Below are 13733 nucleotides of genomic sequence, written 5' to 3' on the forward strand. Positions count from 1 at the left end.
TTCAGGTGTTTGATCATTTAAGTAATTATTATGCCATTGAAAGAGAATTGTACCAAATTTAGCAGTGAATGGGGAATGAGTGTAGAATTCTAATGAACTACCGGTTTTCTGGCTGGTTTACTTAATTATGTTTTATTGATAATATGAGGTCTCTGTAACCTAGGGTGGCCAGTAGTTCTGGTTTGCCTGGGACTGACTTAGGGCTTAGTGGGACGTGGGACTGACGTTGGCGTTTGATGGGATGTGAGACTTTTAGTGCTAAAACAGGACACATAGGCATGAGTCATGCTCTGAGCTTACAACTTTGGTGTGAGGATTAAAGAATACAGTATATCAAATGTGAGAGCACATAGCACACTGCTTGGCACATAGCAGCTGCTCTTTAAATTTGTGACTTAGAATTGAGTGTAAGTCTTGCTGCGCATATTCACACACTGCTCTTTGAGAAGTTGTAGGGAAGTAGTTGGCCACCTGCTTTGTGTCTTTTCCATTAGTTTCCTGTAGTCCCAGTTTCCTAATCTGCACAGTGAGTAGAGGAATGTTTATGTTGTATGGATATTTTAAGGGCTCAGTCATGTGTGATTAGCACAAGCGTTTAGCACAGTGCCTGGCTCACAGTAGCTCTTGATAAGTGGTTATTGGATTATTAGAATAATAAAATCCTGTAACCTTTTATACCGATGCTATTTGGAATTGATAGTTCCATCGTTGGGAATTCCTAAATTGGAATGGTAGCTGTTGATTGAGCTTTTGTCTTCTTTAGCTTTATTCAGTCATTTCTTAGAAGCTCTCTTACTCTGGGTTGCCTGAGGAAGAGTACTGTGTACCTGCACGACTGAAAATGTGTGTCTTCCAATTTCATTTCAGGTGAGGAGCAGTACCTGATTAATCTGATAGACTCTCCAGGACATGTGGATTTCTCCTCAGAAGTATCGACGGCTGTTCGCATTTGTGACGGGTGCATCATTGTAGTGGACGCTGTGGAAGGGGTCTGTCCGCAGGTAGTGGATCGTAACATGGAAATATTTAACTGGTTAGAGAAGGTGTGGGGAGAGGGGAGGAACTGACTATCGATGACTCTGTGCCACTTGAGGCATTTCACTGACCATCAGAAAGCTGGTTTTACATTTCATATTTGGTAGTGTTCTGGTCTGTGATGGAGTCAAATCCCCCGAGTTTTGAAGGGATAGTAGAGAGAATGACTTTAAGGTACCTTAACATGTCTGTCATGTCCTCTTGGAGAGGGACTCAGCAAAAATGGGAGAGGTGTTTAGGAGGATCTGGAGGTTTCACTCCAGTGGAAAAGTTTCTGAACTGTGAGAGGTAATTGATAGCAAGATACTGAGATGGGAGAGTCTCTTCTGTTGGTTTGTCAGTCAACCCCCCTCCCACCTATACACGCTGTCTCTCTGCCTTCCTCCTGCCCTCTCTTACTCTTCCAGATCCTTAACCTAGACTTTCTTCTCTTTCCCACCAAAGTTCAAAAAGTTCACCCCAAAGGCCAGAGTGAACATATAACTCCGGTCGACGTGAAACTCAGAGTGGCTTTCTAAACTTAGTTTTAAAAATAATTTTTGTTTGAAACCTTATGTTTTATCTTTAAAAATGTTGTCACCTTTGTGTCCTACTTCTTAAATGCCCTTATTTGTTTTAATGTTTTTTAAAAAGAATAAGAAAAGGTTTAAATTGCAGAAATACCTCTGAGATATTGCAGTTTTGGTTCTGAGCCACTGCAGTAAAATGAATATCGCAGTAAAGCGAGTCACATGAATTTTTTTTGGTTTTCCAGGGCATATAAAAGGTATGTTTGCAGTATACTGAAGTCTGTTAAGTATGCAATAGCATAATGTCTAAAAAACAAATGTACGTACCTTAATTAAAAGGATACTCTATTGCTGAAAAATGCTAACCATTTCTGAGCCTTCATTGAGTTGTCATAGTAACGTCAAAGTTCACTGATCACAGATCACCACAACAAATAGATGCATAGTGAAAAATGTAAAATATTGTGAGAACTACCAAAATGTGACATAGTGACATGAAGTGAGCAAATGCTGCTGGAAAAATGGTGCTAATAAACTTGCTTGACGCAGGGTTGACACAAACCTTCAGTTTGTAAAAAATGCAACATCTGTGAAGCACAATAAATCAAAAGCCCAATGAAACGACGTTTTCTTGTAGAAATGGAGAAAATTTGATAATTCCAAGAAGATATGCTGTAATTATTCTGTAACTTCCCGTCTGATTGCCTGTAAGGGCGCAGGTCCCCCAACTGGAGAAGCACAGCCTTAGCCTTTGTAGTGTCTTAGGTGTCCTGACAAGACAAGTAAAATGAACAGACCTGACTTTAGAATAGCAGAATAGTGGTTAATGCTGAGAGGTTGTTTATGATCAGGAAGGTGTACACAGGGGACTTCTGGGGGAATGTTCTGTTTCTCGACCTGTGTGTTGGCAACATGAGTGTTTGTTTTCTGATTATTTACTGAATAAAATTCAGTAAACTCTGTGTGTGTGTGTGTGTGTGTGTGTGTGTGTGTGTATAGTTCCACAAAACTCTTCACTGTCTTTTACATAATTTTATTTATGCTTCTTAAATAAATTGTCAGTTCCATAAAGGCAAGGACAGTTTCTTGTCTGTAGTTCTTTGCTTCTGTGTTATATACTTTGTGAATGTCTGGTGAACACCTGTGTCTGACTGGCATGGTCTGAGTTGTGATCAAGGAGTATGGAAATGAGCTGCTTATTAATCGGGATTTTCTAATGTGCTTTACTTATTTCAGATCACGAGCTTTACATTTTCCTTTCTTTTTTAATCAGACACAGGCAGTTCTGCGACAAGCCTGGCTCGAAAGCATCCGTCCAGTTTTAGTGATTAATAAGATAGATCGCTTGATAGTGGAACTGAAATTCACCCCACAGGAGGCCTATTGTCACCTCAAGAATATTTTAGAACAGGTATTTTATGCTTTACTTCGGTATTTGAAAAACTGTGGCTCAAAGAAGAGTTGTAAGGAAGTTGCTGAGTTGAGTATGAGGCATTGCTACAGAAAATTCACTTACTTAGATTCACATGTGTCACAGTCATCATACCACAAGTGAGGCAATAGAACAAGTGTCATCTTAGCAGCCCCCTCCATCACCTGGCAGCATCCTTGAATATAAAGCTTGGACAATAGGTTTCAGTGTTCTCTTGTTTAAAATCCTGTAGTTTGGTTTCACAATGAAGCAATATTAGGAGACTCTTTGGCTTTTTTTATTACCTGTCTTTAGATGAAATTTTACCAAAGCATTCATTCGTTTATTCAGCAAACATTAACATACCTATATGTTGAATGAATGAGTTCTTGGATGTTCACTCTGTGCTAAGGATTATGACTGTAAAGACAGATAAGAGTCCCTATTTTCAAAGCTCTCACAGTGTGGTAGGGGAGACAAACACTTCAAAGAGATATTTGGAGAACAATGACATAAACCCTGGATGTGATTTGAGAGCATAAATGAGGGCTGCTTCACCCAGACTAGGTCAGGAGGAAAGGGAGAGTTAGGAAAAGTCTCACAAAAGAGGCCTTGAGATGGAAGAGAGGTAGCGTTTTCCAGGTAGAGACTTATGGTAAAGTCCTTCAAGAGAGAAGGAATGAGATATACAAAGTTATAAAGGAAAAAAAGCATAGTACAATGTTTCATTCAAAGAACTGCAAATTATTTGTTATAGTTGAAGAATTAGATCTTGTTAAGTAGTGATAAGAGGCGGGAGTAAAAAGGAGTATAGGGTTTAGATTATGGTGAACCTTGTATGCCATGCATGGAGGTTTGAAATGTCTTCTTCAAGACGGTGGAGTACCATTGATGAGACCAACTTGAGAATATTTATTTGCTAAAGAAAGGAAATGATAAAGGTAGAGCAGTGAAAAAGAATGGATCAGTGGATCTAGTTCCCTGAAGAGATAGTCAGGGATGGGTACAGATGAAATACTCCCGCCCTGCAGCAGAAGCAGAAGGACCAGCGGTATTTGTAGATATAGATGGACCTATAGGTTGAATTATGGGGAGCTTGCAAGATTTCTGAGTAATAGGTTCCATTTTCTCTTGGAGGTAGGAAATCAGATTACCTACTTGAGAGTGAAAACAGTTGGGGGTTAGAGGTCAGGAAGAGGGCCTGAAGAGAGGGGCAAACAGTTCAGACATCTGCTGTGAGAAATGGTGAGGGAGTTGACTAAGGTTATAAATGAAGATTGTGGGGGTTGGAAACCATGAGTTCTAGTGACACCTGGCCCTGGTCCTGGAAAACAAGTTGAGGATACGACAGATTAGTGTCTGCTTTCAACTCATGAGCACAAAAATGACCATTCAAAAGCCTTCCAGTTTAGTTTTGCTGGGTGTGGAAAGAATGGGTTGATAGCATATAAGTTAATGGTTGCTATAAACGTCATCGCCATCCATGTGTGCTTAATATGAGCTCAAACTGTGACTTACGATTCTAGGCTTAGCAAGGGTTAGACAGTGTGTCTCCTGCCATGGGCGTGCTAAGCATCTGAATGACATTCTGCCATTTTACCATCTCTCCTAGATTAATGCACTCACAGGAACTCTTTTTACTTCTAAAGTGCTAGAAGAAAGAGCAGAGAGAGAGACTGAATCCCAAGTGAATCCAAATTCTGAGCAAGGGGAGCAAGTGTATGACTGGAGCACTGGCTTGGAGGACACGGATGATTCTCACCTTTACTTCTCTCCAGACCAGGGAAATGTGGTATTTACAAGTGCAATAGATGGGTGGGGCTTTGGGTAAGTGTTTCAATGTAATTAAATCTCTTTGTGGATTTTATATCCAATTGATTTTTAATTAAACTTCTTATTTTGAGTTATTGTAGATTCACATACAGTTGTAAGAAAGAATACAGAGAGTTCTCTTGTTCCTTTACCTAGTGTCCCTGCAAAGGTAACATCTTGCAGAACTGCAGTATAATATCACAGCCAGGATATTAACATTGATTAATCCATCACCATGAAGAGCCTTCATGTTCTGCTAATATAGCCACACCCACTTCCTCCCACTTCCAACCCCTCCTTAATGACTAACTCTTCTCCATTTCTATAATTTGTCATTTCAAGAATGTTATAGAAATGTAATTGAATAATATGTAACCTTTTCTGGATTTGATTTTCAGCATAATTCTCTAGAGACTTATCTAAGTTGTTGCGTGCATCACTGGTTGGTTCCTTTTTATTGCTTAGTACTATTCCATGTATGGTTGAACCACAGTTTGTTTGAGTATTTACCCATTGAAGGACATCTGGGTTTTTTCTAGTTTTGGGCTACTATGAGTAAAGCTGCTGTAAGCATTCATCTGTAGGTTTTCTTGTGAACGTAAGTTTTCATTTCCTTGGGATGAATGCCTAGAAATGCATTTGCTGAGTCATAGTGTAGTTGTGTGTTTAGTTTTTAAAGAAACTGTCAAACTGATGTACCATTTTTTATTCCCACAAGCAATGTATGGTGATCCAGTTTCTCCACATCTTCACCCTCATTTGGTATTGTCACTATTTTTTTTTCTTTTTTCTTTTTTTTAGCCATTCTGATAGGTGTGTACTGATATGTTATTATGGTTTTAATTCACATTTTCCTAACAGCTTGTGATGTTGAACATCTTTTCATGAGCTGATTTGTCATCTGCGTATCCTCTTGCCTGAAATGTCTTTTCATGTCCTTTGCCCGTTTTGTTTTTGTTCATGTATAATTGACATATTATATTGGTTTCAAGTGTACAACATAATGATCAATATTTGTATATTGTGAAATGATCACTACAGTGAATCTAGTTAGTTTCTATCTCACTATATATATTTACAAAATTTGTGTGTGTGTGTGATGAGGATTTTTAAGATTGACTCTTAAGAAATGTCAGTTATACAATACAGTGTTATTAACTATACCATGCTATACATTACATCCCATGACTGATTTATTTTATAACTGGAAATTTGTACCTTTTGATCCCGTTCACCCACTTTGCCAACCCTCTACTCCCTGCCTCTCGCAACCACCAATCTATTCTCTGTATCTGTAAGCTGCTTGTTCATTTGGTTTTGTTTTTTAAAGATCGTACATGTAAGTGAGATCATGCAGTATTTGTCCTTGTCTTTCTCTGTCTGACATATCTCATTTAGCCTAATGCCCTCGAAGTCCATCCATGTTGTTGGAAATGGGAAGTTTGCATTCTTTTTTATGGTTGAATAGTATTCCGTTTTGTGTATATATACTGCATCATCTTTATCCGTTCATGTATCAGTGGACACTTAGGCTGTTTCCATACCTTGGCTGTTGTAAATAATGCTGCAATGAAGGTGTTGTGCATATATCTTTTCAAGTGTTTTGGGGTTTTTTTGCATAAGTACCCAGAAGTGGACTTGCTGCATCAAATGGTAGTTGTATTTTTAATTTTTTGAGGAACCTCCATAATATTTTCCATAGTGGTTGTACCAATTTGCCTTCCTACCAACAGTGCACAAAGGGTTTCCTTTTGTCCACATCCTCACCAATACTTATTTCTTACCTTTTTTGATAATAGCCATTCTAACAGGTGTAAGGTGATAGCTCATTGTCGTTTGACTTGCATTTTCCTGATAGTGATGATCAACATTTAGTGATGTTGAGCATCTTTTCATATACCTGTTGGCTATTTGTAGGTCTTCTTTGGAAAAATGTCTGTTCATATCCTCTGTCCTTTTTTTCAATTGAATTGTTTGGGTGTTTTGCTATTGAGTTGTATGAGTATTTGGTATATTTTGGATATTAACCCCTTATCAGATATATAATTTGCAAATACTTTCTGTTATTCAATAGGTTGCCTTTTCATTTTCTTGACTACCTGCTTCGTTGTATAGTCCTTTGCCCATTTTCTAATTTTATTTTTTATTTATTTATTTTTTACTTTTGAGCTTTGAGAATTTTTTATATATTCTGGATATTAGTCCTTTGTCTCATATGTGTTTGATAAATATTTTCTTCCAGTCTAGAGTTTCGCTTTTCACCTTAATAAGTGTCTTTCACAGAGCAAAGTTTTTAATTTGAGTGGAAGTCCAGTTTATCGATTTTTCCTTTTATGAATTACACTTTTGGTGTTAAGAAGTCTGCCTAGCCCTAGATCCTGAATGTTTTCTCTCATGTTTTTTCTGGAAGTTTTATAGTTTTCCTTTTTACATTTAAGTCTGTGATTCATTTTGAGTTAAGTTTTTGTATAAGATGTGAAACTTGGGTCGAGGTTCATTTTGGGGGCTGTGGGTGTCCCAGTTACTTTGACACCATTTATTGAAAAACCTATACCTCCTCTATTGAATAGTTTTTGTACCTTTGTCCGAATCAGTTAGACATATTTATGTGGGTCTATTTCTGAGTATTATATTCTATTTCATTGATCTGTGTGTCTGTCTTTCCACCAATACCACATAGCCCTGATTACTCTAAGTGTATAATAAGTTTTGAAACTGGGTGGATTATTTCCATCACATTCTTCTTTTTCAAAATGGGTTTAGCTGTTCAAGGATCTGTGCCTTTCCATATCCTTTTTATAATAATCTTTGCCTATATCTGCAAAAAAAATTTTGCTAGGATTTTGGTGGAAAATTCATGGTAAACTTGTATATTAATTTAAGGAGAATTGATGCCTTTACTATGTTGAATCATCTAATCCATGGAGGCTGTATGTTTCTCCATTTGTGTAGATTTTCTTTGATTTCTTTAATCAGCATTTTGTGGTTTTCAGCATTTAAGTCCTGTACATATTATATTAGGCTTGCACCTAATTTTTCTTTTTTTCTAGAAATTATAATGGTATTGTATTTTTTATTTTGGTGTTCACATATTCATTTCTACTGTATTGAAATATAATTACTTGATTTTTGTGTGTCGATCTTGTATACTGTCACCTTGCTAAACCTGTTCATAAGTTCTAAGAGTTTTTTGCAGATGCCTTGGGATTTTGTACAAGGTAGTCATGTCATCTGCAAATAAGGACTTTTATTTCTTCCTGTCCTGTGCCATTTTCCTTTCTTTTCTTGCCTTGTTGCACTGGCAAGAACTTCTAGCACTGTTTGAATAAGTGGGGAAAGTAGACATACTTGCCTTGTTCCCCATCTTTCACCAAGAGGTATAATGTTAGCTCTAAGTTGTTTCTAAATGTTCTTTGTCAAGGTAAGGAAGTTCCCCTGCACTCCTTTTTTTCTGAGTTATTACTATGAATTGGTGTCAGATTTTTTCAAATGCTTTTTCTGTATCAATTAATATAATCCTATGATTTTTGATCTTTAACTATTAATATAGTAGATTACATTGATTTTTGAATATTCAACCAGTTTTGCATCTCTTTGTAGATGTTATATACAATTAACTTTTTAAACCTTATTCTTTGAATAAATTCAAAATTCAGAAGGTACAAAAATGCATACAATGAAAAGTCTCCCACCCTATCCCTTAGCTTTTTAGTTCATTTCCCCACAGAAAACTAGTTTGTCCTGGCAGTTTCTTGTTTATCATCTGGAGGTTATTATGCATATATGAGCAAATACATTATCAACTTTTATTATCTACACTAGCAGAAGTTACTGTGGAAAGAAACTAACTTTATTGAGGGTGTACATATGCTAAGCGTTGAGCTAGTCACTTTACTTAAATTATTCCATTGAATTCTTAGAACACTCCTTTTATTTTATTTTTTTCCAATTTTTTTTTAATTAATTATTTTTGGCTGCATTGGGTGTTCATTGCTGTGCGCGGGCTTTCTCTAGCTGCGGCGAGCAGGAGCTACTCTTCGATGGGGTGTGCAGGCTTCTTGTTGCGGTGGCTCCTCTAGTTGCGGAGCACAGGCTCTAGGTGCACAGGCTTCAGTAGTTGTGGCATGTGGGCTCAGTAGTTGTGGCTCACCGGCTGTAGAGCACAGGCTCAGTAGTTGTGGCACGCAGGTTTAGTTGCTCTGCTCTGCGGCATGGGGGATCTTCCTGGACCTGTGTCCCCTGCATTGGCAGGTGGATTCTTAACCACTGCGCCACCAGGGAAGTCCCAGAACAATCCTTTTAAATAGGTATTAATATTTATTATTTAAGGTTCAAAGACGTTGATTGATTTGTTAAACATCACTTAGCCACTGAGTGGCATAGCTGTTGTTAAGTTTAAAGTCTGCCTGGCACTGAAGTTCATGCTTTTTTACCATAGTGCTTCTATGGGATCTTCACTATGGAATATAGGGACCTTGTTTTTTCTAATTGCCCCTTCTGGGTATGTACACACTCAGGCCAAGTAGTAGTGATATCAGTTTTGAATGTGCTAGGTAATTGATTACATTTCTAACCACAACCATTACTGACCCGTGAAATCAGAAAATTCAGCGGATTTTTATTTTGAGAAAAATGTCTTCGGCTTGGGTAAACAGTTGTGGGGATATAATGAAATTTACTTTAGTTGTAGGCTTAACCTTACATATAATTTGCAGGGATAATAGAACCAGAAATAATGCACCAGGTGAAACCACCCTTGGCTGTTCCTTGTCTTCCTTTTTACAGGAACTTGCCCTTCAACTTCCTTTTGACTGAACACATTTTGCCTTGGGCAGCATAATAAATTATAATACCATAATTTTTCTGTGCTAGTTTGTAATAAACTATAGATACCTTGGTTTATTTGGTGCCTATAAAGGTCATACCAGACAGATAAATTCAGATAATGGATATATAGTGAAAATGGAAATTACAAACTTGAAAATTTATACTTTTCGTATGTAGTTGATGACTTACCATTGTCATCTTTCTGGGCCTTGTTTCCTCATCTGAAAAATAAGAATATAGGTCTAAGATAATTTCTAAGAATTTCTTTGAGCTAAAATGTACAATGATTCATTCAGTCATATAACAGGGTCAGACCTATTGATTTCTTAATTTGTAAATTTTGCTAGTGAGCCACAAGGTAAGGGGCTTGCCCTTTTCTTGTAATGATTTTCATAAATAATTGAATGTTTTATGTGAATTTTAGTCTAAATCTTATAAATTAGGGAAAGTTTATTGTGGAAGAAGGAATGGGGAGAGACTTGAATGAATAGAATGAGGGTAACTTCTCACAACTTTGGACATTTTTACATACTTTCAGTCAATAAATGAATTCCCCTGTATTAGACAAAGTCATCTTTATAGATCTACTAGTGGCTGTTCTCAACTAGTTGACATGTTAATTTATGGAAAAGGGTTGGTGGAAATGAAAGCACTGGAGACCCATTTCCTTCCAATTTTCCTCTAACATATCAGTGAATGGGGAAAGTTGGCAACTTCAATAGGGAAAGTTGTCACCAAAAGTGGGAAATGAGTACATTTCAGAATTTAGCAGATGGTTCTATAAACTCTTACATAGTGGGACAGGATTAAGAAGTGTGACTAGTGGCTGTGTGGCTTAAATCTGTCCTGCTAATAGTTGTTACTCTAGGAGAATCTGCTCTGAAAAAGCAGAAACACATTGACTTGTGTGGGTGGCAGCAACGATCTAGTTCCCGATTAAGATAAATAGAGCTGAGGCCCCAGTCCTATAAAACAGGGGCAGGAAAGAAAAGACGATGAAAAGCCCTTCCTTACAGTTTTGTTTGTCTTTGTGCAGCAGTGTCTTAGAATCCTGCAATTAACATTAATCCATTGGGAACCTTGGACACAAAAGAATATGTGGCCCAGAAATTTCATACTTGGCCAAGCCGTCATTCAGGGCAAAAGACTGATAGGTCAGTGGTCTTAGAAAACATGTTCTGCAAATCTTTTCTGAGAATCTTGTTTGAAGTTATTCGGTAGAGGAAATGAATTAAAATAGAATTCAAGAATGGAGAGGTTGTGCTAGAAACTGTCAGTGTTTTAAAATTATAACTAATTACAGATACAGGAATAAAAGCACTAAGCAATAATGAAGAAAGGTTTGATGTTTATAAGCAACTTTTGTGGTAACTGGGGGATTGAAACGAATGTAAAGGATGAAAAACAAGATTTTCAAAGATTTATGTGTCTGTATGTGTATGTATGTGTAAATAAATGATGGACTAGAAAAGGGTTTGAAGACAGTGGTCTAAGCAAATGGCCAATTTCTTACTATAATTTATGATTTTTTTTAACATCTTTATTGGAGTATAATTGCTTTACAATGGTGTGTTAGTTTCTGCTTTATAACAAAGTGAATCAGTTATACATACACATATGTTCCCATATCTCTTCCCTCTTGCGTCTCCCTCCCTCCCACCCTCCCTATCCCACCCCTCTCGGTGGTCACAAACCACTGAGCTGATCTCCCTGTGCTATGCGGCTGCTTCCCACTAGCTATCTGTTTTACGTTTGGTAGTGTATATATGTCCATGCCACTCTCCTACTTTGTTCCAGCTTACCCTTCCCCCTCCCCATATCCTCAAGTCCATTCTCTAGTAGGTCTGTGTCTTTATTCCCGTCTTACCCCTAGGTTCTTCATGGCCTTTTATTTTATTTTTTTCTTAGATTCCATATATATGTGTTAGCATATGGTATTTGTTTTTCTCTTTCTGACTTACTTCACTCTGTATGACAGACTCTAGGTCCATCCACCTCACTACAAATAACTCAATTTCGTTTCTTTTTATGGCTGAGTAATATTCCATTGTATATATGTGCCACATCTTCTTTATCCATTCATCTGTTGATGGACACTTAGGTTGCTTCCATGTCCTGGCTATTGTAAATAGAGCTGCAATGAACATTTTGGTACATGACTCTTTTTGAATTATGGTTTTCTCAGGGTATATGCCCAGTAGTGGGATTGCTGGGTCGTATGGTAATTCTGTTTTTAGTTTTTTAAGGAACCTCCATACTGTTCTCCATAGTGGCTGTATCAATTTACATTCCCACCAACAGTGCAAGAGTGTTCCCTTTTCTCCACACCCTCTCCATCATTTATTGTTTCTAGATTTTTTGATGATGGCCATTCTGACCGGTGTGAGATGATATCTCATTGTAGTTTCGATTTGCATTTCTCTAATGATTAACGACGTTGAGCATTCTTTCATGTGTTTGTTGGCAATCTGTATATCTTCTTTGGAGAAATGTCTATTTAGGTCTTCTGCCCATTTTTGGATTTGGTTGTTTGTTTTTTTGTTATTGAGCTGCATGAGCTGCTTGTAAATCTTGGAGATTAATCCTTTGTCAGTTGCTTCATTTGCAAATATTTTCTCCCATTCTGAGGGTTGTCTTTTTGTCTTGTTTATGGTTTCCTTTGCTGTGCAAAAGCCTTTAAGTTTCATTAGGTCCCATTTGTTTATTTTTGTTTTTATTTCCATTTCTCTAGGAGGTGGGTCATAAAGGATCTTGCTGTGATTTATGTCATAGAGTGTTCTGCCTATGTTTTCCTCTAAGAGTTTGATAGTATCTGGCCTTACATTTAGGTCTTTAATCCATTTTGAGTTTATTTTTGTGTATGGTGTTAGGGAGTGTTCTAATTTCATACTTTTACATGTACCTACCTGTCCACTTTTCCCAGCACCACTTATTGAAGAGGCTGTCTTTTCTCCACTGTATATTCTTGCCTCCTTATCAAAGATAAGGTGACCATATGTGCGTGGGTTTATCTCTGGGCTTTCTATCCTGTTCCATTGATCTATATTTCTGTTTTTGTGCCAGTACCATACTGTCTTGATTACTGTAGCTTTGTACTATAGTCTGAAGTCCGGGTGCCTGATTCCTCCAGCTCCATTTTTCATTCTCAAGATTGCTTTGGCTATTCGGGGTCTTTCGTGTTTCCATACAAATTGTGAAATTTTTTGTTCTAGTTCTGTGAAAAATGCCAGTGGTAGTTTGATAGGGATTGCATTGAATCTGTAGATTGCTTTGGGTAGTAGAGTCATTTTCACAATGTTGATTCTTCCAATCCAAGAACATGGTATATCTCTCCATCTGTTTGTATCATCTTTAATTTCTTTCATCAGTGTCTTATAATTTTCTGCATACAGGTCTTTTGTCTCCTTAGGTAGGTTTATTCCTAGATATTTTATTCTTATTGTTGCATTGGTAAATGGGAGTGTTTTCTTAATTTCACTTTCAGATTTCTCATCATTAGTGTATAGGAATGCCAGAGTTTTCTGTGCATTAATTTTGTATCCTGCTACTTTACCAAATTCATTGATTAGCTCTAGTGGTTTTCTGGTAGCATCTTTAGGATTCTCTATGTATAGTATCATGTCATCTGCAAACAGTGACAGCTTTACTTCTTCTTTTCCAATTTGGATTCCTTTTATTTCTTTTTCTTCTCTGATTGCTGTGGCTAAAACTTCCAAAACTATGTTGAATAATAGTGGTGAGAGTGGGCCACCTTGTCTTGTTCCTGATCTTAGTGGAAATGGTTTCAGTTTTTCACCATTGAGGACGATGTTTGCTGTAGGTTTGTCATATATGGCCTTTATTATGTTGAGGAAAGTTCCCTCTATGCCTACTTTCTGCAGGGTTTTTATCATAAATCGGTGTTGAATTTTGTGAAAAGCTTTCTCTGCATCTATTGAGATGATCATATGATTTTTCCCCTTCAATTTGTTAATATGGTGTATCACGTTGATTGATTTGCGTATATTGAAGAATCCTTGCATTCCTGGAATAAACCCCACTTGATCATGGTGTATGATCCTTTTAATGTGCTGTTGGATTCTGTTTGCTAGTATTTTGTTGAGGACTTTTGCAAATGGCCAATTTCTTACTATAATTTA

At 37.2% G+C, this 13733-nt stretch overlaps 1 protein-coding gene across 5 annotated transcripts in view; it reads left to right on the top strand.

Moving 5' to 3' along the window:
• The window catches only part of EFL1 (elongation factor like GTPase 1), a 135230-nt gene that overhangs the window by 12584 nt on the left and 108913 nt on the right, over positions 1–13733 (top strand). For all 5 annotated transcript variants that reach the window (XM_082448581.1, XM_082448578.1, XM_082448580.1 and 2 more), the window contains 3 exons: positions 868–1001; positions 2818–2955; positions 4568–4782. In XM_082448581.1, the coding sequence (XP_082304707.1) occupies positions 868–1001; positions 2818–2955; positions 4568–4782 (487 nt within the window). The remainder of the gene's footprint in view (positions 1–867; positions 1002–2817; positions 2956–4567; positions 4783–13733) is intronic.

This window comes from Balaenoptera physalus, assembly GCF_965194825.1.
Source record: "Balaenoptera physalus genome assembly, chromosome: 2".
NCBI classification, from domain to species: domain Eukaryota; kingdom Metazoa; phylum Chordata; class Mammalia; order Artiodactyla; family Balaenopteridae; genus Balaenoptera; species Balaenoptera physalus.